Raw genomic sequence first — 25,345 nt, 5'->3', positions numbered from 1 at the left:
TGTTTGAACATAACACAGCGCAAATATTTTGATGAGCCCACAAGAGCACGAAAACAACTATAAGAGTTTGAATTCATTTCCAGCTATTTTGGAGGATATAAAACTTTCCATTTTCTAATTCCCTACTCCAGCAACTGAAAACATAAGATAATTATTTAAGTTTTTCTAAAAATCTGCTGTAAAGTTTGCCAACTGGTCGAGCAGACTTCATCTTTTCTGACAGCGAGTAGAGGTAATGATGGAGTAAAGGTGCCAAGGCTGTGCCAGTATGGTCAGAAACAGATCGCACCACCCACCCTCACCCTCTGGGAGAGGAGCGACACTTGGTGAAACCTGTGGCATGGTGTCATGTCGTAGATGACTGCCAAAGGGATCATTTTATTGAGAAGTCTGAGACATTCAGAAAGTCTGGCCAGCTTTGAAAAAGACCACAGGATGCCAATGGACTAGTAAAAGGTGTCATGCCAGATTGTGGTCATGCTCATGGAAAAGAAGCAGAATGCACTGTACGTGACCCTGTGTGTTTACGTTTTGAGGACAGAAAACATGTGAGCTTACTTTTTCCTTTCTGCAAATTGCTTCACATTCTCTCTGATTCAATGAAGTGGGTTTTAGAATTCACAAACCACAACAGTGGCAATTGGAATTTGAAAAATTGTGGATTTACTTTTGCTCTAGCTTTGCTGGACTGGCTATCTCTCTGTCGGACGCCACAGTCTTTTTTTGTTGTTGTTGTTGTTGTTGTTGTTGTCGTCTGATCAGCCCATAAACACCTATCCCTTTGGGCTCTGTGCCAGCGTCATTAAACAATGAATCTGAAAATATATATATGGAGAAGAAACGCAAGGGGTGGATGGATTGGGCCTAAGTCAAAATACCAGGGTCAATTTGTCTGTCAGCTTGTGTTGTAGACCAATAACCAATAATCAAAGCAATGCAGTCAGTCACATATGTGTATTCACCTTGATAGACAAATGTTTTTTTCCCCTAGAAAATGTAATGCAACTCCTTTATTCAAGTGTGCCCTCTTACTATCTTGGTTTTTGTACTAGTAAAGGCTAAAAGCAACTTTCTGATTACAGGTAATAGAAAACATAAAAATGTACTATAAATGTACATATATAACTACAGTATAATCATCAGCAATTACCTGCGCTTCTTGTAAAGGGAAAAACAATTATACACTTCCTCTGGTGCATCTGCATGAATTCAAAGTATAAGTATTCAGTTTACTCATATACTATAAGGGTCAATGGACTTTAGTATTGTTGCATTATGAATGTATGGATTAACACATTGTAATGTTAAAGGTTAGACTGTTGAAGTGTCAATCATCCGTCAAAACACCAGTCAACTCAGTAGTGAATCAGTTTTTCAGCATCATCAAATTGTGCTTTTATGGAAAGTATTTTGTCAAAGAACAAACGTTATCAGGTTCTTATTTACTCCAGTTCAAGACTCATTTTACTAAATTGTCCAGTTTCTGCAGACAATTTGGGTCCTCTGAGGCAAATCATTATCATATATTCTGCTCTAGCTCAATGTTAAGCCCATTCTGGCAGGAAGTTCATAAAGTTTTGCAAAACGCTTTCCAGTTTAAAATTCCATTTAATTTGGAGTCCCTCTATTTGGGAGTTCTGCCTTCAGAAAATGTTACCAGGTTGCTGGAAAAAAAAATCTGAAACAAGAAAAACCTGAAATTGATGATTGGATTGCCATTATTTGCCACATCTTTGCAATGGAAAGAATAACGTGTTCCATAAGACTGCAAAAGAACAGGTTTCTGAAAATATAAAGTTTTTTCTGAATTTATTTGGTTTTGTATAATTATATGTTATAAATAAAGGCATGAGAAACCATGACCTCTTAAGCCTTAATGCAATGATTAAGTCAGGTACCTTGGAATATACTTGTAAGTGAAACTGTTTAATTATTATTATTATATTACAGTAGACTGATATACTTTACTCAACAAGAATCAAACACTTCACCCAACCCTCCATCGGCATAGTTGTGAGTAGATAATGAGTGAATTTTCATTTTTTGGGTGAATTATCCCTTTAAATTGCAGTTTACATCTATGTCTTTTTGTAGTGAAGACTTGAAAGAAAACTAATAAATTATATTGACTGTTATTTTTTGTTATAATTAGCACAATTCTTTAGTTATGGCCTAAAATGTGTCTCAGAGTTCACAGTGACCTTTGACCACCAAAATCTAATCAGTTCATCCTTGATTGCAAGTGATTGTAAGGGAATGAATTTTGAAGAAACTTCCTTAAGGTGTTTCTAAAATAAGGCATTCACGAGAACGGGATGATAGAAGCATTGTCAATTTGAACAATAACACCTCCAGCTGAAGCTTGGGAAGAGACATATTTAAACAGAGGAAATCTGGAAAGATATGTAGACACTTGATATTCACCATAATCCAACCTTATTAGGTCAAAGCAAGAAAATTCACAGGTGTTGCAATCACATTAACAATAGCACCAGTCATTTTCATGACAGTGAGCCAACATGCACAATACCATGAAGCTGAAGCAGCTACATGGAGTTCAGCCATCATTCAGTTTGTGTTCACACCTGTGCTTTTGCTACAGCGACAGGTCCAAACATCTTCTGAGAGAAAGGCTCATTAGATGGTGAACTGTTGCTACTGTGTTTCCAGTAAAGAGACAGACAGACCTGGCCATCAGTTTGTGGACCTCCTGCTTGTGCTGTTGGTCCTCAGCTGCAATGGCGTGCTGGGCCTGCTGCTGCATCCCTTGGACAAAGTGTTGCATGTGCTGAAAGGCATCAATCTGGAGGAGTACAAAACAAATGCAGGTAAAGACTTAGTGTCACCCAGAGAGGTGTGTATGTCTGTGGTGCCTGAAAACAGTATGAATGAAATACAAGCCTGTGATATATGAACTGTGAACAGTTGACGAGCACAATTGTTTTTATAAATGATAATTGTTTTGAAAGACTATAGATGTATTCTATAGTTCAACTGTCTGTCTGTTTTAATGCAAGATTGGGTTTTTTCTGTTCATATATCAGTTAGGACCTCTGTAAATTAGCCGGTCTATGCCACATACAAAGCTGCTTGCACAGATCTGGGAAAGTGACAGACTGCTGTGGTCAGCATTTTCTTCTACTTTTAATGAACTTCGAGTTAAGTTTACATGTAGAAGGAAAATGATGGAATTATCTGACTGAATCAGATCAGATATGATCAGTAACAACTACAAATTGTCTAATGCCAGTAGAAGATTCAATTAAAGCAAGTCGTAACAAGCTATGCTGAGCATTCTATACTGATCCAACGCATCGGGAACGGTCCCCGAAAAGTGCAGATCGGTCCTCTCTAGTTATGTGTGCGCATGTGCATGAGTGTGTGTGTGTGTGTGTGTGTGTGTGTGTGTGTGTGTGTGTGTGTGTGTGTGTGTGTGTGTGTGTGTGTTGTAATTCTAATTCGTCTGGTGAGCAGTGCAGCTGGTCCTGACAACACTTACCTAAGTCCACTAATGAGACCTGCACTCTGGAGCCACAATCATTATTCAACACCTGGTAATATATGTGTATGTTTATGTGTGCCTGGGGGGGTATATATACTGTATGTGAAAGTGTGTGTGTAGAATGTGTGTGTGTGGGGGGGGTCCCCCCTGGTAATATGTAGTGTGAAACATACAGCATAATGTTAGGTCACCTTGGCTGAAAGCTGGCATGTGTCCATGTGCTGTAGCACAGACAGACTGATCTTTCTGAACTAAACAAAATGAGACTCACTTCATCCACTGCTACCGTGGACACAAAAGATGAATATCAACATTCATTTTAATGTAACAGAGTTGATTTTACTGACCACGGGGGAAGCTTTACACAACCTGAGCTACGTAATCTCCAAAGGAACAACAATAATTAATGCACATAAAATCAAACCCTTTAATCTTACAATTTCTGAAAAACTAACTTTTTAAACCTTAATAATTTCAATACTGTCCAAAGTTAAATATATTTACTTGAGATCTGCTGTAACTGCAATGAGTTAAGGATTTTTTCCTCCACAACGTCATTATCTGGATGAGCTGTTTTTAGACTACAAATCACTCCTGAAAATTCTGTCAAATCACACGCTTTTTATTTATAGACCTGCAAGTACAACAATTTACTTATTCACAAATAAACGTAACAGCCAACATTCAACTCATTAACAGGCTGATTTATACTTGCAATAACTTTTCCCTGATTTTGTCTCTACAAACTCCCGAGGGAACTATCTGGCTCTTTAGCTGCTAAATGTTCCACTATGTTCACCAGCTACTTGTTTGTTGCTGAGCAAGTACTGTGCTCTGGGTTTTTAGAGCTTTATCACAGAAAACAGCTGCCTGCTGAAGCCTTGTCACTGTAAGTTCAATGACAATGATCAAAGACAATAAAATTGTGGCTCAGACTGTTAAAAATAAGATGCAACTCACTATACTGTTCTGTAAAGCAGAGTGGAGCTGCCGGTTCAGGTGATAATCCTCTGCAGGTTCAACTCTTCAAGCAATTCCACATTGTTTTCTTGTGTGTTTGTACAGGGTTTGTATGAAAAAACAAATATAGCTGTTTTACATTTGTACCTCAAGACAACCTTATTGCCAACTACAGAGAATCTTCCAAACATTTTTTTCTTCCTACAACTAATATATATTGCAGTTCTGTATCAAACAATCCAAACTGCATCCTGATGGGTGTTAGCTCGCGGGTGGTGTTCTTTCTCTGGAGGTGTTGAGCAACTACAATCAGTTGGTCCAATCAGCATCATTGAGCTTTATTATACTGGCACTAGGCTGATATTATGTAGTGTTCAGTATTCTAAAATTTCAATCCCTTTTTACAGATACTGCTGGTTGGTGTTGATATTTCTAATAATGGTTCTACTGCAACACTGAATTAATTTGAAAGTTACAAACTACGAACAACAATAAAAACTATCTAAATTTCAAACCACCAATGATCTGCTTGCTCCTACCTTGCGGGCACTCTTCCACATATACTTCATATAAGCGTAGGTGACGTGTGGGTGGGCTGTTGGCAGCGGGTGATCAAGTTGCTTGGAGGGGTCGACACCAAGAAGGAGCACCAGGGTCTTGTGGGCCAGTGCCTAAAGGGATGAAGAGTGCAACAGAGGTTAAAGGGCAAAAGAATGGTCACAAGGTTTATAGTTCAAAAAGAAGCCAGAAGGTGATAATAGCAGCTTCCCAACGACATACACAGACTTCCGACTACAGATTATCCGATAAAGAGGCAAAAAGAAAGGGGGGGCTTGGAAACTTTAACTTGCGACTCCACAGGGTATAATGTCTTAGTGGGGTAATTTTTTCCAACTGATGGTAATCACATCTCTTTTTTAATGATATCATTGTTGGTGACTCTGTCACCCTGTGTGTAAAAAAAGAAACCATTTTAATTGAGAAGATATGTGGGTTCAGGTTTCTAAACAGTGTGATTGAGAGTCCTGCACTACTTTCATTAGTGCCAACTTAAAACCGGTTGAAGTGAAATTCAATTTCATGGCTGGAGTTCATTGCTGCACTTAACTCTGTGAGAGCTCAACTTCCTGTTTCTGTTTGACAGGACTTATTTAATCAGCTCTGATTTATTCCTCCTGAATGATATGGGATAACAATTAATTATAGAATGAATGATCGGGGCCAGACATGAGGATTCTAAGACTCTTAGGACAATACATATAATTCTTATTACACTGCACTGTTGTCTAATTTTAAATGGTTAATGTATTTTATTGTGAGCAGGATCTCCTTTTCTTAAATGTGATACAGTAGAACATTAGTTGTTTAGTTACACATTAATGCTGTATCAGTATTTGACACTACAACAAAATCTGATGTTTTAAAATTCTGCATAGGAGCCTCACAGCATAATCCAGGTCATTATTGGTTTTTAGTTTTGTTGCCTTCCACTGAATGTACTGACCAGACGTCCACTCTTGCCACAGAGGCTGGCGTACTTCAGCCAAGTCCTCATGTCCTCGTGAGGGCTGATGACCAGCGATCGGACCATCAGTATTCTCTGCCAGTCCTCCACAATACGCTGACAACCCTGGAGGGAATAACACACAGAAAAACAATGAGTTAAAAGCCTCATGCTTTTGTTCCTCCCTTCAAAGAGAGGCACCAACTCGTTAACTCGAGAGAAAGAACACACGTGGAGGGACTGTTACTACCAATGGTTTCTGTCGTTAACATGCCCACACAGAAGTTTCAGAAAAAAGACAAACACACTCACATGCACACACACGAGTGTCAGAAAAAGGAAAAAAATGCACTCACTCACACGCACACACACATATACAGAGGTCATTTAAAATAGATCTGTAAAGACCATTAGCAGAAATGGTCTATTAAATATTCTCTTAAACCCACAGTGCTGCAGCAGCAGGAAGCACAAACAACATTGGAGTAATCCAACTCCAATTAAAATTTGAGAATAAACTTTGTGCTGGGTAACATTGTCTTTACAATTAAATATGAATTTCAGACATATGGTCATGGTCAATAATAAAATTCTTACATCAAAGAGTACAACTATCTACCTTCAAAGATAATCCAATCTATCTTTGTCTTTGAAATTTTCTAATTTCATAGTCCTTCTTCTACCTTCTGTAACTTCCTTAGATGGTAAAAGTATGTCCACGCAAATCTTTTAGTAATCTGTTTGAATCTGGGGCTGGAAAGAAAAACACTGCAGTTTCTGGAGTAGATTTAACATGACAGGATAAGAGGCTGTGTGCAGTACCAAATTATCCAGTTCACCCAACTTCATTTAAAGGAACAACTATTTATCATGTGGTCTTCTTCTTCCCATATTCACACTTATTCAATTTAAGAATGGCAATCGTGTCAAAGTACATCTTTAAAGGTCCAGTGCTTAAGATTTAGGTGAAAGGGAACTATCGACAGAAATTTAATGTAGAATCATCTTCATGATGTTTTCACTAGTTCGTTTCATCTAAATTGTATGAATTGTAGTTTTCTTTTCCCCAGAAATCCATTTTATATTTAAATACTTTATATTTACATTGAGGGGGTCCTCTCTACAGAGGCCACCATGTTTTTTACATTAGTCCAGACTGGTCGAAACTGAACACCTTTTGAGTTTTTATGACAACTGACGGCTGCCAAAGGTTCTTTTTCTTGTTTGGAGGGGGAGGGTGAGGTGAGGGGTGTTCAGCTGCAACATGCCTCATATAAAATAGGCCACAGCTTGATGAATATGGAATTTCGGGATACCGAAATGTGGGAGCAAGAATGATCAGATAAAGATTTGTTGGCTGATATATGCATTTTTTAAATAAATATATTTGGCGATGATTCCCTCAGTCATTATCAAACCCATACGACAAAGAAATGTAATTGAGGATTGATATTTTCCTCAAATACAACAAAATATATACAACTTAAAGTCTGGTGCATATCGGCAAAAATAAACACAGAGACTGATATGTCTGTGAAAGGCTCATAGTGGCTCTACTTTGCAGAGATCAAGACATTGATTAACATACCACTTTTCTGCAGCAATACAAGTATATTAAGCATTGAGTTGATTCTTACACATGCTCCAATCTTAGTTGGTGACTTGCAAAACCCTGAGTAGAAAGGCAGCATTGGAAGTTGGAACTGTTACAGAATATACAGGATCATTAGGGCCATATCTGCAGGAGGTAGTGCTGTATGTTACCATCGTAATGGCAATAAAAAGGTAACTCACAAGTAAGACTTAACTTAAAACAGCTACATATATATATATGAGCTGCCAGAAAGAGCACTGAACTTCCCAGGATGTCTTGGACACTTGACAAGGATATGGAAGCAGATGAAGAGAGCCAAGAGGTAAAATATAACCAGCATTGCTATACAAAGACAACACTTGTAAAATGGCCACCCAAAGACTGTGGAGGCGTAAGAGATGACACAGACAAGGCAGGAACAATACAAAACCAGAGAAGTGTGGCAGGGTCAACAGGGAGGCTGGACGTCATGGCATTCTCAACAGGTCTAACTTATGAGACTCAGCAATGCCACCAGTGCAAAAATACAAAATACGCTGTCAGGGTGCAAGGCAGCGCTTACATAAGGGCACTATAAAAGGCAGCATGGCTGGGTCCTTAGGAAACCCTTAGGAAGCGAATAACCTGTACAGAAGATGCCAACAACTGCCAGCCCAGAGTCAGAACACACCTGTTCATCAGGCTGGAGAGAGTGCAGGACACACTGGCTCTAGGTAGCACGCTCTAAAATTGGGGGGTAAATGTACTATCGATATTTAATTAAAGGTGGCTGAAAAGCTACCTGTCCACAGAACAACACTTGTCCAATGAAGGTGCATGACCTTTTCTCAGAGTTAAAATGATTAATTATCAGCATCTAGAGGAAATAAAAAAAACAGAACAGAGTCTCAAAGTTTCAAGCTGCTGCCTAGGGCTGAGTTGGCTGGTTGTGACATGAGAAGAATTGTATAAACTCTCTCATTGCACACATTAACAAAAAGTGGTATTTTAATACACACTTTGCCATACATCTTACTCCTTTAAAGAAGAAGAGGGAGAGGGAGAAAGAGTAAAGGAGAGGAACCGTGACTCACTGACAGATGTGTGAGGTCAGCCTCAAATAAATCACTAGAGGACGAACCTGTCAAGTACAACAGCCCCACCTTCGGTGCTGCCATTATGGGCCCAGACTTTTTGCTGAAAGACCCCTCTTGATCCCAAATACCCCCTCGAACTGACCTCCGGTTTATGAATGGAAAAAGTCGAGATGATCAAGAGTATCCTCATTTTACTGCACAGGTGTGTGTGTGTGTGTGCATGTTTTCCATTAAATTGGTTGATTTAATTTCAAAGAAACCTTTGAAATGTCACAAGTAATTGAGTGGGGAATAAGTGCATTTCGACAGCTAGATAAAACCAATCAACACAAATACAACAGTTTTATAGAAAACAAAGGGTGTCGGTCTTTAACATGGTCTTGGTGCTGACTAATATCAAACCTTTTTTAAATAACTTTGAAAACGAATTCTCTTTGTGTCATGCTTGGTTTTATGGAAAGCACAAAGCTATTTGTCCTCTGTTTTGTTATGCAGAGTCAATGCTAGCATTAAGTTGGATGGAGCATTTCAGGATGACAGATTGCAGCTGAATATCATTTTGTTGGGCAGTGGGTGAGGTGAAGGATGATTATTATATTTTGGTAATGAGGATTTTCCTTAATGTCAGTAACATGTGAGCAGGAGATGAGGAATGTAGAGAGGGGATGAGTGTAAATAGCATTATACATGCTGCATTAAATTGAACATAATACCGCATGTCTAATACAGAGAATCAGGGATGATACAAAGCAGATCAAAAGTTTATCTGCCTGACTTAAAACTTTTCCTTCAGAGGGCACGAACAAGGCTGAGTCATTTCAAATAATCACATGTTGATTCAGCTGTAAAAGGGCCAACACGGAAAAGATGAACTTTAACAGTATTATCTGAGATCGGATGGCATTTGTCTCAAGTTCACAAGCCTTGGCGAAAGGCAAATATTTCCAAACCACTTGTGGATTTGTGGCTGTTCCACACATCCTTATGTCTCATTTAACAGCATGTACAACTCTGTAATTCACAATTAATAAAGATAATAATAGTAATCATAATCAGTTTTGGGAAGCACAGTCTGGATGGGTTTGAACGGCCGGTTGCACACAATGAGATCATTTCAAGCTTGCATTGGCAACTTTGATCAGAAGTGATCGTGGTTTGTAGCTGTGTTTCGAAAGGTCTGTTCTAATAATCCATCGAAACCAGGGTAACAAGTCTATTTACTGTATGTGCTAACTGTCAATTTTGATCATGACTTCCAGTTAATGGCCAAAACTATCAGTACACAGGCACAAGTACAGAAAGCAAGTGCTTTTTAAATGCAAGGCTCATCTCTGACTTTTTCAACATGTCCCTCTGTTTTATCACTGAAATCAGATCCAATCCCGTCGCATTACATCATGAGCTCTGACCTCCTATGCCACTGCTGTTGTCCAATATACTAACCCCCTAACCTGCTACATGACTACAATAATAAACACAGATTCAAACGTGAATGGTTGTTGACATGCTGCTGCCTTCTGGATTCAGTATTCGGCTCATTACAACATAAGACCACCTCCACTGCTATTGTGAAAAAAGCACAAACAAGTACCAATAACCTTAGATTCACAAAACAAACATTTTTCCTGCTTCATTTTTCTTTGCTGATGTAACTACAATTCCAAGATTGTGACTGAATATCAAAAAGCCTAGTCTGGAAAGATTGTTGTTTATTTGCTTATTTATTAGCGTCACTATTAGCTGTGCCCTGAAGCACTGCTTATGTCCCTGGAGTCCACCTCAAAAACATACATTCAAAATGTAACAAATTTGAAACAATAATCTGTTCCCCACGTGGCTGCAGGACTACTGATGTTCTTTGGTTGTTTTTTGGAAGCACCCTCAGCACAACATGACACTACTTTTCTAATCTCCTATGAAATTACTCACTCTATGGGAAATAAATACAGAGAAGTGGCGATAAAGACCAACTCGATGGAGAAGCCACACTAAGGTATTCACATATGTCTTTGACTGTACAGATGGTGTATGGCTTGAAATGTTTCCCATTAGTAACAGTAGCCTTTCCAACATCTGCTTTACATTGCATCTGTAGTTGCACACGTGAGTGTGCGTGTGTGTGTGTGTGTGTGTGTGTGTGTGTGTGTCCATATATCATGTGCTGTGGTTACCTGAAGCCTCTCCCACCATGTTTCCCTGATGATGTCCCTCCTCTCTGGCACCAGCTTGTACTGGATCACCTCCTCGAGCTCTGACAGCATCTGGCAAGATACCATGGCCTGGAAAACAAACACACATGCACACACTGATTCTTATCCAGGCGTTCATTGTTAAATCAGAGCAAAATTCCCTCTGTTCAATATGAAAAGCATCATAACAGCTTGAAAATTCATCAGAATGGATCCAGCAACCAACTGGATGTTCCTGTGAGGAATCTGTCAGAAGAGGTCAGTCATCTCCATGTGATGGCTTGGTTTACACCTGACATTTGAAACTACATCCAAAGTCTAGATGGCTGCTGATGTGTGTCTGCTGTCAGTCTTCATAGTGAGCACAGACGGTGTGTGCATCAAAATCAACAAGGCTCAAAAGTTTTTTTTAGGATAAGGTTACTGCACCTGACATCATCTGGATGACAAGAACACTGCTGTTGTCATATCTATCTATTTGAAATGTTGTTTGGATAATACCATGTTAACAGATACAAATATGAAAAACAAAGCTGTGTTGAAACCATTAATATTTACGATTTTGACTTCTATAGCATGTAGAGCAGAGAGAATCAATTTCTATAAATCATCACGTTGTTGTTGTGACATAATCTCTCTGCACACGTCTGCTATGAAAAATGAGATAGTAGACTGAAGCCAAGGGTTGAATATTGTAAATCTCTTACCCCATAGGCTCGACTGTAGCTCTCTCCAGCCATGGCCGTCAGCTCCGCATCCAGGAGGTCTCTTGCTTTGTCAATACACTACAAACAAAAACACAATTACACATTAATAAAACAATGACAAGTTAAGAAAATAAATTCCTCCACTCACTCAAATACTGCAAAAAAGCCTTCAAACCAAATGTTTTCTTTATTGCTTTCACCCAGGAGGTTATGGGTTCACCCCCGTCTATTTGTTTGTTGCTTTGTTTATAGGCAAGATTATGCAAAAACCATGAAACTTAATGGAAGAATGCAGTATGGGTCAGTAAAGAAGATGCTGAACTTTGGTGCAGATCCGGATCAGGGTGAGAATCCATGATTTTTTTTTATCTCTTTCTTTAAAATTGTGAGATTGGGTGTTTTTCTTAATACAAAATTAAGAATTTGACTTTGTCGCCTCCTTAAGATGCTGCAACTCATTAGTACAGCTGACACACAGCAGTTATGGCATTTCCTCAATTATGTAATGATGGCATAATTCCAGATTGCCATGACGCAATGTCACACTTGCATGAGGACCAGCCAGGATTTGACTAAACCCAGCGAACAAAAACACTTGTTAATGCTTGTTGCTCAGACCGTTTTTACTTAAGTGCTACCAACAGTGACACTGGACTGGAAATCCAGTTTTTGTATCAAATGTCTTGATGTACTGCCAAGTCCCAAGTGCTTTATGAGGAGTAGATGATCTGTTAAGAGTGACAGTTGGTGTCATACACATCTTTAAAGAAAAACCTTGCACATTCAGGAGGGCAGAGGGACTGGAAAGTGAAGAGGAAGAATTCAGAACGGGGACTGTTAGTAATGGTTCCCATCATGACCATGATGTACTGAAAGATTTTTATGACGTTCAGAGTACATTCACGCACCGAGATCTTTTTACTACCTTCCTGTTATTTCGAGTGTATTACTGTATATTACTGAGTCATTTGTACAAATTCCAGATCCCTGACTTTTCCTACCAGAACAACACTTCTCCCAAGTCAAGGACATTACATTCAAACAATCCGTAACAAGTGAGAATCCTGACGGGTGGAAAAACAGCAACTGATAGAAAGACCTGATCCAGTGCAGCAGAGGAGACAAACAGGGACATGAGTATTGAGGCTGAAAGTCGGCTGATTTCTCTGGCTTCAACAGCCAATGTTTTTAGGAAGCTGTTATTTGTGGGAGGGTAAAATGAGGGAGAATGACTGAGAAGGCCAGAACACAGCTGTTTCAGACCCACTCCCACCAATTATTTTTTTCGTGGGGAGGGAAAGGAGTGATGGCGTGCCAAAACACCTTTTCAGGCATGCACAACAAGAGGAGGGGTTGTGGGAGGGTGGTTAGGACAAAGTGACAATGAGGCTACGTCTTTACAGCCCCCACTCAGTTATGGTCCTGTTTACTCCTGAGTTACTGGTGCTGGGGCCTCATTGGAAATGTGCAGTCCAGACGACTCCTGATAAATGCAGTGTCTGGCTCCTAGCAGCACAAAACAAACCATGACCCAATCTCCTACCCTCACACATAAAGGTTGCACTTATGTTCTTACATAGGGTTTAAGTCCAGTTACATTATTTTACATTAGAGTGTGGTTTGACGGCCTCTTTGTGAAATGCTGGGCCAAATCAACCACTAATGGAAACTCAAAACATGACTGTGAAGTCAAAGGAAGGGCTCTAAGACAATTTATAAATCAAACGCTCTCTGGTGGACAGGATACATCATGAATCCTCGCACTGCAGTCTGCTTTAATAGCAGGGAGCACGACTGTCGTGTCTACGCATCATTGCTGCAACCAAACACTGAGATTTACAAAGCAAAGAAACCTGAACCTCAAACAGATGCACACCAACACTCCTGGAGCAGACGTCTGGTTGTTGGGGGTATGGAGGCTGGAAACTGCCCCATGGAATCCGAAGTTTCGAGTTCGAGGATTACCCACCACATCCGGAAGACTTGACTGAGCTCATGTTGACATTTAAGCTTTTACCCTCGCTCCATCTGCTTTTCATTCCGCTTCATTCATTGTGAGTGGCCTCATTGTCAGCAAGAGTCAAAAGTCTGCTTTTCCTATTCAGCTGATGCAGAGTGCTACAGGCCACACCTGGAGTCAATCTGCAAATGAGAGAGGAGCGGGAGGCTGTTGAGAAGACGAGGGGGCACAGAGAGCGAGTCTCTGGGGCTTTGTGGTAAAAAAAGCCACTTGTAAGATGAGTCCAGGGGAAATTGGAGGAGCAGGTGTTTACTGGTGTTGGTGTTGCAGCTTGGGTTTGTTAGACGCGCAGGCATCCAACTTGAACAAATCCATTTCCAGGGAGCATGAGCTCATCAATGATCCCCCACCTTCTTCAAATGAGGAAAACACCACCCTGACCTTCACCAGACCTTGTTGACAGGCAGACAGGAGGGGAACGGGCCCTTTATTTGTTTGAGGGTGGACGCTCTGACGATTTACAATTTCAAGAGTTGCATAACATTTCCACACCGAAGAACGTCGACATTGTAAAAGAATAAAAAAACTGCTCCATTTTATTTCTTTTAATGAAAGTCCTGCTCTGATGGGGGAATTCAATCCTGACTGGAATAGTCGTAAAGTCATTTTTATGTGTCTTTGCAGCGTTAGTTTCCAATGATTTTAGCTTTTTAAACCTTGCTATAAAGTTGAATTAGAATTCCAGAAGCCACGAGGCAAAGTCCCATGAGGCATGTCTTTATGTGATATATTCTGAAAAAACATACCAGGCCTTTAATGTACATTGAATGAAAGGAAATACGCTCCATTGGGTGTATTAGTGAGTGATGATGTAAACCCACCTGCTGGGCCAATGAGAAGAGGTCCTGATGCAGGGCGAGCACTGCCCTGTAAAAAGCGCCATCGTGTGTGTCTCTTGGGATCATGCATGTGTACTCCTCCATGCTGTCCCAGTGCCCTGGAGAAACATCAGTCAGATAAAGGCTTAGGCAGAACGCTTGTGAAAATGAGTGTAATATTTAAATATGGATGTCTTATAACCTCACTGCAGAAAACAGAAGCAGATAGAGGTTTAGCAGCCTATAAGTTCTGCTTTGAACCGCACTTCACCTCCTCTTGCCATTACATAAATGATTGCAAGTTCATCACTTCGCTTCCCAAAGACGACAACAAAAGAGGTTCTGAATCTTTGGATTTAAAGGTCGGCTGTATCATCTCAGGTCTCGCAATTGAGTCTGGAAAGTTGAAGCCTCAGTAGTCAGACCAGAATCCTCAGGGGTAGCTTCTGCAGTGTGGTCCCTGCTTTTCTCCACCATTGCACGTTATGATATGTCAATGTTATGACTGGAAACCAATCCCATCTAGTTATGGGAGGGAGACTTGGCGGGAGCTCTTACTGTTTTCATTGCTGCCTGGTTTGCTTGCACGGTTGTATTGAGTCACACAGAGGACCCTTAATGATCATGCACAAACCTTTTCATAAGACCTCCCTGACTGTTACTATGTTGTCTATTGTTTCATACCATATATATCCTATTACTTGTAACATATTTGTGTTATTACGGTTAACTGGTAGTTTATATGTGATATTGGGTACTTCAGTGGTTACCTAGACCCCAGGCGGCAGCAGCAGCCATACGAGCCATCTTGGCCTGGGTTTCCTCGCTCACCAGTGTCCACTCCTCACAGCACTGCTGGTGTAACTGGCCCCTGGAAAACATTAACCATACAGTTTAGAATAAAGCCAAATCCTGATTAGGTTCCAGTTATAACTTCATATAATTTGTAACTGAACTGAACAAGCCATTTGATCATAATGCAAAAAGGGATTAAATTATGCTTTTCATTGTGTAATGCCATCTGAAATTATCTGCATATCAAACTGTGTATTTGAGCTGTGTGAAAAACCTAACCCCAATCTACATGTCTTTGAAATGGTGCAGAAATCCGGAGTACCTGGAGAAAACCAACACAGACATGGGGAGAACACACAGAAACCACCAGGCTGTGTATTTTACAGATAAATAAATAAATTGAAGAATATTGAATTCAACAAAGAGGAGTGAAATGCTCAATCTTGGTGAATGGTTGTAAATTTAGAACTGTAGTTAAGCAATAGTTAAAAGCTGATTTATCTACCAACTGAGTCGGGTCAGGAGGAAGTACTTCAGCTTCCTCGCATATTTCAGGAGAAAGTACTCTACCAATGAATGCATTAATGGATGAATAGAAAATATCAGCAATTTTTCACACAGCTCTAACACACCATGTGATATGCAGATCATTTAAGATGGTATTACACAATGAAATAGCATTGAATTTTTTAATAATTATTAAGTAATAGTAAAATAAACGTTTATGCAACTGTCGTCTTTTTTTGAAAATATAAGTTTCCTTGTTTTTACCTGCGCATGCTAATAAGTTGTGAGTCATGACAACCACAAGGTAGCAGTAATGTACCTAAAAGCTCTTTGGCAACTGTGATCTGCGTTACTACCATTTGCCTATAAGTTATGTGTGTTGTCTCTATTAGACTAGATGCTACTGTGCGAACAGGAGAAACATGCAAAGCCAAAAATGCTACAGCCATCAAAACGATCTGTGAGGAATGTGAAGCTCCTTCAAAAAAGTACAAGATGCAGACTCTGCCAGGTAAAGCTATCAGAACTCTGCCACGACTATGCTGTCATTTGAGAGCTCTTCCTCTTTCAGTCTGTGTGTGTGTGTGTGTGTGTGTGCGTGTGTTGTTGCTTCATTTTCCCATCCCAAGGGTAAAGTGAGGTAATAATGTACCAGACTTTATTCTAAACAGATACAAAGTCTCCCCTGATGTCCACAAGTCCTAATGATAAGATGTACATGCCAAGACAGTACATTTACTTTCCCTGCACAAAACAACAATTGAAGAAATCATTGACCAGATCAGCAAAGCCCTTCTGGCCCAGGATGAGAAGGAAACTGAATGGAGATATGAGTTTTTTTTTTAATAATTACATCAGCCTCATTATTTATTTCTTCATTTCTTCTTGAAGATGAACATATTAAATCAGTGTACCGATCCATAAAGGGCCTCATAATATCAAGTATCCCAGCAAACAGATGGATGTTCCTGTTGGGGTCACATGTATCTAACCATGACTAAATCCTCATTAACAAAAATCAGTGCAGTATTGTCCAGGACCACAAAGCCCACCGCATGTGTTTTACAGGCAGAGGGATAGACGGAGAGAAAGTGAGAGGCAGGTTTGGATGGAGGTCATAGGAGTGAAGTCGTTCTCCAGCTGCCTGGCTATCATACAACACAAAAGCAACAAGAACAAAAAGCTCCGATACACTTGGCATCTGGGTGTCCACAGCAGACAAACAGTGTGGAAAGAGTGGAAGGATGACTTTGAGTTATTCTATGACTCAGCACACCGTCATTCACATCTTTGGAATTTCAATAAATAAGGTGCTAAAATACATTCTGTGAGTCGAAGAGACATATTTAGCAACAGGTTTTTAAAGGCTCTACACTGGACAGCATTGGGCCACTCACACAGGTGGAATACCAATTGTGCTTGATTGATATCTCCATCCCTCCCGTGGTTGGAGATTGATATCTCCAACCACGAGATTGGTACCAATCTCTTGTACCAGTTCAAACGGGACTAAGTCCATGTGCGATCAGGGGATTGAGCCATGGCTTCACAGTCCCACCGATACATGAGCTCGACCAATCGCAACTCAGTCTCAGCTGTGAATCCAATTTTAATGGCATCAAATAAATAATAATGAATTAAATCCACACTTAACCGAAACAAACAGTGAGATTAGAACTAACTAAAAAGACAGACACATTAAAAATGTATCTGATGTGTATTTTGACTTTTTGGTTTGGTCCATCTCCCATCTGAACTATACTGCAACCAACTACCAAGGGGCTTTGGCTTCACTTTTGGGGTGCAGTCATGCTATCTGAACTACTATCTTAGACAAAAGACTCTTTTCAGGATGTCCAACGTTTTTTGAGGATTTAGTTTTACCTTCATAAACATTAATTGCATTTTAATAATCCCTCTCAACTGCTTTGGATTAGCACAGGGAGGATCTGTATAATACCTAAATTTAGGGAACAATGTGCTCTGACTCTGTCAGCTGTACTGTATCAGCTCCAAGTCTCACTCATTCAAAGCACACAAACATAAATACAAACCATCTCTAGATGAATCACTTTCTTGTAAAATTATTGAATCATTTCTTGAGAAATGAATCATACTTTATACAACAATGGTACTTGGATAATCAGGTTACATAAGTAAACTAACATCTGCTTAGCGTCATCGCTCTTTGACGTTCCACATATTTAGATGCTTCGGACATCTTGTGACTTTCTTTTCCCATAAAAATGCTCTTTGAAGGTGGGCGGTTGTCATGGAGTTGAGCCTCAGCCGTGGGGCTGTGAGGTTTCATTGGAGTGGCGGCGCCTCTTACTGTTGTTGGATGCCTGCTCATGCATTTCCTGGTAAAATTACATCATTCAAGTGAAAGAAACTGTTTTCTCTCTTTTTGCTCAGTCATCAAAGGGCTAACGACAGGAATCATTAGGAAAAGGCTGCCCACGCACTGAGCAAAAAAAAACAGAGGGAATCAAGAGCCCACAGCAAGTTGACAGCCTCAGATGCTGTCTCTATCCACTAGAGCCGAATAACTGAATAACTAAAATGTGCTCTTTGTTTTATCACTTCAGTGAATCACATTTATATCAATGTGCCCAGAGCAGTTTGTGTTAGAAGAAAAAAAACCCAGGTCAGCAAACATTCAAAAGATATATGAATCTGGGACCTGGCAGGGAATCACTGATTTGAATACTTGTTGTAGCCTTGAAAACAGAGCAGATATTACTAAGGACCTACCATTCTCCCAGGGCCTCTAAGCAGCGCATCCTGCCTAGGATGAGCTCTGGATCCTCTTTGTTCATGTCGATCTTCTTGTCGTATGCCACCAGGGCATCTTCCCACTCATGCAGCTTCTCATACCAGGTGGCTTGGATTTCCTGGTGGAAAAAAAGACAATAAAAAGTAAGAGACAGAAACTGGGGCCATTAAACTAATAAAATCCACACGATTAACAGTGACCTTTTGTCTGTGTTTCATCATCAGGCCAACACATGTTTTTTTTTTTCTTCATTTGAGAATTTAATGAATAGTTTTTAGTGTGAGCAGAAAGTTTGGAACTACACTCCTTGTCCAATGACAAACAGCCTCCACATCTAACTTTCATTATAATTATTGTGTGTGTGTCTATATATATATATATATATATGTATGTATTGAACAAATACATACAAAACCATACTGTATATATGAATACTTCTCACATTGTTCCAACCTTTTTCTTTCACAGCAAAGCTTTCCAAATTGTTACCTCATAAACAAAGTTCCTGGATTGGGCAGTGAAACTGTTGACTGAGTCTTTTCACTTTTACCATGCCGTTACAGAGAAACATAAATACAGTTCACAAACGCAAGAGGAAAGACCTTTACCATAGGCGTCCTAATGGCTGGGAAATACGTTTGTCCGGCTAAATTTAACCCCTTCATAAAATAAAGTGAATGCTTTCTATTCTATGTTTTTTCACTGCATCATCCCACCACTGCCCACAAACATTAAGTATGTCATCACAGCAAAGCTCTTCACATTTTAAGATTTCTTATGAATTATTGATTTTTCTAACCACAAATTGCCATGAACTTTACATTTTTCACGCCACACAGCATTTAGTTATATTTAGTTAATCACTGCATACAGTTTTTCCTTTCTTTCCTTCTGCTTTATGTAGTCTTAAATTATTTTAGAATACAATAAACATGTATTACATATTGCCAAATAACATAAATAATTTCCCAGGAGGAAAGTAAAATCAAATGAATAGATGAATCAGATCAAGCACAATACTCATTCATACAGCCAGGCAGGTCTGAGTCCCTATGGATGCAGGGGAACAGTACACAGTGCCAGGTTTGAGTAGACGCAGTCTTTCCATTTGTATAATAGAAAATAGCTGCTAGAGCTGATGTGCAGACCAGGGTAGGGTGGATGTCTCCAAGGCGAAGGAATGTGTTTCAGCTGCTCAAATGCCCTTTTAATTTTTACTGAATAAATTGCATGTGTCAAGTAATTTTAAATTACTTACTAAGTTTTTTTCTTTGGAATGCTGGGACCAGCTAGATAAGGTTCAGGCACACAACATTTGTTATTGTTAATTAACAGCTTGAATAGTTAATTATTGGTAATAACTAATTTTGGTCTCAAGATACACCCAGACAACACCCATCTATTTAACCAGAACAGAACAGTGATCAATACTAAGAGCTTGTCCAGTAAATCCATACACAAAACAAACATTTTTGTGCATTTAGTAAAAGAGACTGAGACGAAAGGGAAAAAAATCTATGTTCCTCTTATACAACAAATAAGGAAAATTTGTGTGAATATGTCCAGTGCATGTCTTTGGTTAAATGACACATTATTTAACACCTGAAATAAGTTAATGAACAGATAACATGAAAAATGTAGAGTTTTCATAAAGGACAAAGGAGTCCTCTATACAAACGGTGAAATAAAAAAGAATATTAAAGACATAACTCTGTCAATATAAATGATATTATGAATACAGCATAATTCAAGAATAGGTCAAACAACAGCGATGCTGACATTCAGGAGTGATGTTCTGGGGCTTTCTATTTGGCCCATCTGAAGTCACATAGAGGCTTAAAGTAAATGAGGCTCTTTAGGGAATGACCAAGCCGCTCACCATTAAGAAATAATTAATGTTTTTACTTTTCGGTATGAAGCAGTAAAGCCTTTTACCAATGGATTAAAAAGCACAAAGTAGTCCAAAGTTTATTTTTCTGAAAAAACACACAGCAGAGAGAAATAAAAAGGTGTAAGAAATCCAAATATCATGTCAATGGGATGAATTAGTCCATAATTCTGCTCCTTGTCCTTGACTACTAAACAACATAGCAGATGGTTTTTCCACATGCAGCACATTCAGAACAGGGTGTTCCTGGGTATGAGTCTCAAATGACCCTTTTCTCCATGTTATATTGTGTGTATGGAGGAAAGGATATCCTGGGAAGAAGTGAATGTAGACAAGAGGCCACATAAACAAAAGTCTGGGTTCGTGTGCACGCATGCTATGGGTGCTAGTAAATAAACGAAACATGAAAATGTATGAAAATCAACACATTTAGGGACAAATGTAAAGCTACCGCGATGTGGTTTATACTCTGTCTAGGCTGAATTTTATAACACTATAAAGTTAGAAATCCAGCAATTATTTTCTACTGTGTCTTGAAGAAATGTTACAGATACCTGACTGAATGTATTTAACTGGGCAGTCAAACATGTTGCCAAAAGATATTGGACTGAGCTGTAGCAAGGGTTTAGCCAGTTTCAAAGAGGAGTTTTTGGTCCCAGTGTCAAGTCTGAATACAACATAAGATAAGGTATTCTGTATTAATTGGAGGAAAAAGAGGTCCAAGGAAAAAAAAGGTGCTCACCAGCTCCCCAAAATGTTTCATGGCGTACTCCAGCACCCCAGATGCGGCTTCAGGCTGCTGCAGTTTGTTGTTGATGCTGCAAGACAGTACAAAAACAAAGACGTGCTATTAGGCAAATAAGGGAAAACACCAGGAAAGAATATTTGAGGAGATCTTCGGTTCAACATGTGGACTACATGTGGATGCAGGTACTATTGTCATTCAGACTGGCAAATGGCAAAGAGAAACAATCTCTCCATATATTAAGCATATGAGTAGAATTACTTACTTACTAAAATCCATTATTTTCAAATCACTGTAACAAAATACTATGTTAATGTTGCACATCCTCTGTGTAAATGATTATACAGAGGAGCACACTGAGTCTGTGTTGATAGTATGTCTCATGTCTTGCCTTTTTTTGGGAAGGAACTTTGAATGTGTTGATACACCATCTCCTCAGAAAATGTATTTACACCCCTTGTTACACTTTATTTTTGTCAAAATTAAATTCATTTTAAAATTGATTAAATGTGTCTCTGCCCTACACTCAATTGAATTTTGCCACAGGTCAACTCCAGTCAAATTCCATACATTTCCCCTGGATAATTAAAGCAACAGGATGCACCAGACCACAGTTCGGAGGGCGGCAGCAAACAGTCTTTGAGCTTTTGATTTTTAATGAATTTTAAGATGAACACATTTTTACTTTGTCAGTACAGGTTACTAAGTGTAGACTGATCTGCAATTTTATCCATTTAAAATTAAATCTATAAACACATTTCATTGTGCAAAACGTGAGGGAATCTGAATATTTGAAAGCTATTTTAGCCAAAGCCATAATTAATCAAAAAACAAATTTTCCCTTCCACTTTTAATGTCATTCCCACCCCCTTTGTGTGCATCACTGCAGGTGTAAGGGGGCTTCATCAGCCAGCTTCACTAAATCTGACTCAGATATACACTGAAGTCCAGACATTCTCCTGAAATGATCTGGAGGGGCTGTATGAAAGAACGCAAATGACAGTCACTTGCTCCGGATACTCTCCTTTCCTGCCAGCACCTCAGTAAAAACTCTGATGTCTGAGTGAGCCCATGTGAGAACACGGCAGGATTATGCCCTGGGAATTCACCTCGAGCAGGTGAGCATATTGATGATGTCTGTAACAAAAATAATACTGATATCTCGGGATGGAAAAGAGGAGGTATATACATTATGTCCTTCCTCCAGCAAGCTCCACACAGATGCCAACCCAAACCATAACACTCCAAAGATTGTCCTATTGTTGTTACTGCATCCGACCTGGAGTCTGAAAACAGCTCAAGAGGTCTAGGTTGTTGTTTCTGGATCCTACCCGTCTTTATGACGGCACCAATGAACCAATAGGAATCAGTAGCATAGAGACATGGTTGTGATGTCTCACCAGCTTTTTAACCACAAACACAGACTATTATGATACAGAATCAAGCCAGTGGAAACACTGACACTGAACCACAGAGTTCTCTGTTATTAGGTGAGAAGTGTGTCCCTGTGCCATCATGTTTCTCCAAAGCCATTTACCCATCATTCTGAGGTACTCGTACCATTGCCAGTCGTCTAAGAAACCTGCCTACATAAGGAGTAACATAAATGTTTCCTCTCACAGCAAATGTGTTTATTGGGAAAAGTAAATGCACCTATTGACATCTGTCGTGCATGTTTGACAAATGATGTGTTATCTGTCATGACATCACAAATCCCGTTGGTGCACTCTCCACTCACCCGCACCGCCACCACATCTGGAAACACTAATGAAAGCCACAAGTCTATTATATTTCCTCAACTGCAAAATCCGTGAGCAGCCATGGCTATTCCATCTGTTAAACGTAGCGTTTGAAGAGTAACCTTATGCAGTGGATTTCCTGAGGACAGCAGACATGAGCTGATGAAGAATACTTGAACAAACAATATATGTCAGAAACTTGGTCTGACATAGGCTAAAGGCCAGAAAGCGTGATGAAATGGCACAGCAAGTGGTCGTGGCAAAGCTCAGGGAACCACTGGTGCAGACCTTCATGATGACAGGTAAAACAACAAATAAATTCAACAGGAGCCATCTTGTACATAGTCAGAAATAGAAGACAACTTTTAAAAAGCACAATTCTTTGAGTTGCTAACTTTGTGTCAATCTAAATAAAAAATCGACTGAGTACTATGTTGCAAGATTTGCATGTGCTGTTCCATATTTCTGCAGTGTGGGGACTTCAGGAATGATTTTCTGCAACTCCGGAAACAGAAAAAACACTTTTATTTCCTGATACCAAGTCTGTCATGATGCAATAACCGGTCTATTTTTTGTTGTTAGTCTGGAAATCTGTATAACACTGATGGACAGGATTTTGAATTAAAAATACCCAAAAACAATCCATAAACAGGACTGTGTTAAATATATATGACATATATAGTTAATATATGTAATAGGGATGACTCAAGACATCTCATAGCTTTGCCAGGTAGCTAAATAATCAGAATGTCACAATAGTGAATCCCCACAGACCGAAAATAATTATAAAACTAGAACACAAATAAAATTTGATTTCTTTTGGTGCATGCCATACAGAATGTTACTAAATTAGTATTGCCAATAAATGTTCAGTTGGCCTTTACATCTTTACATCTGTTATGTCAATTCATCCCTCCATCTATCCACAACCTAACACACACTAAAGCAACAGCAGCCATGCGTGACTATATTGTCCTTTCACACAGTCTAGCAATCAAAGTAATTTTTCAAAAGATGCTGGTGTAAACAGCTGACGTAGAGCGTGCGATTTAAAGACCTGAGGTAAATCCAGCTACACACAGTGTGACTGCGTAACATGAGAAATTGAGCTCATTTTAGTAAATGAGCATTTGTCTCTGACTCTCATGGGGCTTGACAGAGTGCCATGCACTGTTTCAGCAACCAATTAAATAATTATCCCACAGAATTCAATAAACACAACTAGCATCAACTATTCTATAAAACACTGACAGTATTGCACTGGTATGTTTTGTATACTCTGACAAATTATAATGCTTGTTGTCAAATCATCACATTTCTAGCAGCGCATTAACTAAAAACTGAAAGGCCTCCATGTCTCACCACACACAAGCTGACGAGGTGCACCAGGGCTGCCCAGATGTGGTTTCATCTGAGGAGACAAATCAGAATAGGGCTTTCTCTCTTTTGGACCCTGGAGAATTCATTGTCCCTCAGCTGAAGCCATCTGGCTGCAAGTTCCGAGCACATGCAGTCTAAACACATCCAGATGAAGAGCCTCACATAATGTTCTTCTCAACCAAAAACTTCATCAAACTATTAGCAATCAGAAAACTTCTTGAGACCACTGTCGAGCCTCCCTCGTGCAGCACTACAAGTATCACTTCCTGAGTGGATCTTTTCTGGGATTTGTTCGCTTGACTCATGGAGAAGTCAGTGATGAGCACCTTGGCTTAACTTTTATCAACTGTAAAACTGATGATTTATTATATTTTGCCATGAAATTTAGACAATTTGTGGTTTGTCAGGACTTGGATTTCCTTTAAGGTTTCATTTAAAAGCCTGAATGAAGTTAACACTCTTTACCACAGACGTTAAGAAAGGGAGATCCTTGATGTCACTCTTGAAATGCATGAGGCCAGACTATATTATAAACAAAACAAAAGCTGGAGATTAAACTGAACAACATATTTTTCAAAACAATTTGGACTTTTTTTTTAACACAGAATGAACAGTTTTGTCTTTCAGCATTTCTTAATGACTGGGACTTTGTAATTGCTCCTACTCCTGCAAAATCAGAGCAGTGCACCATTGCTGTTCAAACGAGAAGAGAAAAACCTCAATTACTTATATCTGGCTTTTAACTTTTAAAATGCTGACAGTGATAACATGTGTTTTTGGCATAATTTCATCAGAGATGTATGTTTCATCTGGGGCCGTGGTTCAGACTTGCTGCTAAATTCAGCACAGGGGAAAACGTATCACTTTCCACTATGTCTCAAGAGTGAAATACAAATGATTTATCACTTCGAAAACTTTGAACCAGCATGTACACATCAGATTTTGATTAATCTAATACAGTTAGGCATGATTACCTTGGGTCAGAAAGCAGTGAGAGGGAGTAGAGTTATGTAATTTCTTTTCAGACGCTAAACACTGGACCATAAATGAAAAGTTAAAAAAAACTTAGGGTAGAAAGAAAATCTCTTCTACTCTGATAGAATAACACACAATCCCCAAAACTAAAGTGGCTTGGGTTTTTCATT

General features: G+C 39.4%; 1 protein-coding gene across 2 annotated transcripts in view; it reads right to left on the bottom strand.

Annotated features, from left to right (window-relative positions):
• Positions 1-25,345, bottom strand: part of mtor (mechanistic target of rapamycin kinase) — an 86,441-nt gene that overhangs the window by 16,867 nt on the left and 44,229 nt on the right. For both annotated transcript variants that reach the window (XM_069526774.1, XM_069526773.1), the window contains exons 29-37: positions 21,079-21,154; positions 18,427-18,566; positions 15,141-15,241; positions 14,374-14,489; positions 11,533-11,610; positions 10,808-10,915; positions 5,967-6,092; positions 5,002-5,133; positions 2,688-2,803 (exon numbers count right to left, since the gene is read on the bottom strand). In XM_069526774.1, coding sequence (XP_069382875.1) covers positions 2,688-2,803; positions 5,002-5,133; positions 5,967-6,092; positions 10,808-10,915; positions 11,533-11,610; positions 14,374-14,489; positions 15,141-15,241; positions 18,427-18,566; positions 21,079-21,154 — 993 coding nt within the window. The remainder of the gene's footprint in view (positions 1-2,687; positions 2,804-5,001; positions 5,134-5,966; positions 6,093-10,807; positions 10,916-11,532; positions 11,611-14,373; positions 14,490-15,140; positions 15,242-18,426; positions 18,567-21,078; positions 21,155-25,345) is intronic.

This window comes from Paralichthys olivaceus, chromosome 6 (assembly GCF_024713975.1).
Source record: "Paralichthys olivaceus isolate ysfri-2021 chromosome 6, ASM2471397v2, whole genome shotgun sequence".
NCBI lineage: Eukaryota > Metazoa > Chordata > Actinopteri > Pleuronectiformes > Paralichthyidae > Paralichthys > Paralichthys olivaceus.
This window is presented reverse-complemented; position numbering and strand designations above follow the sequence as displayed.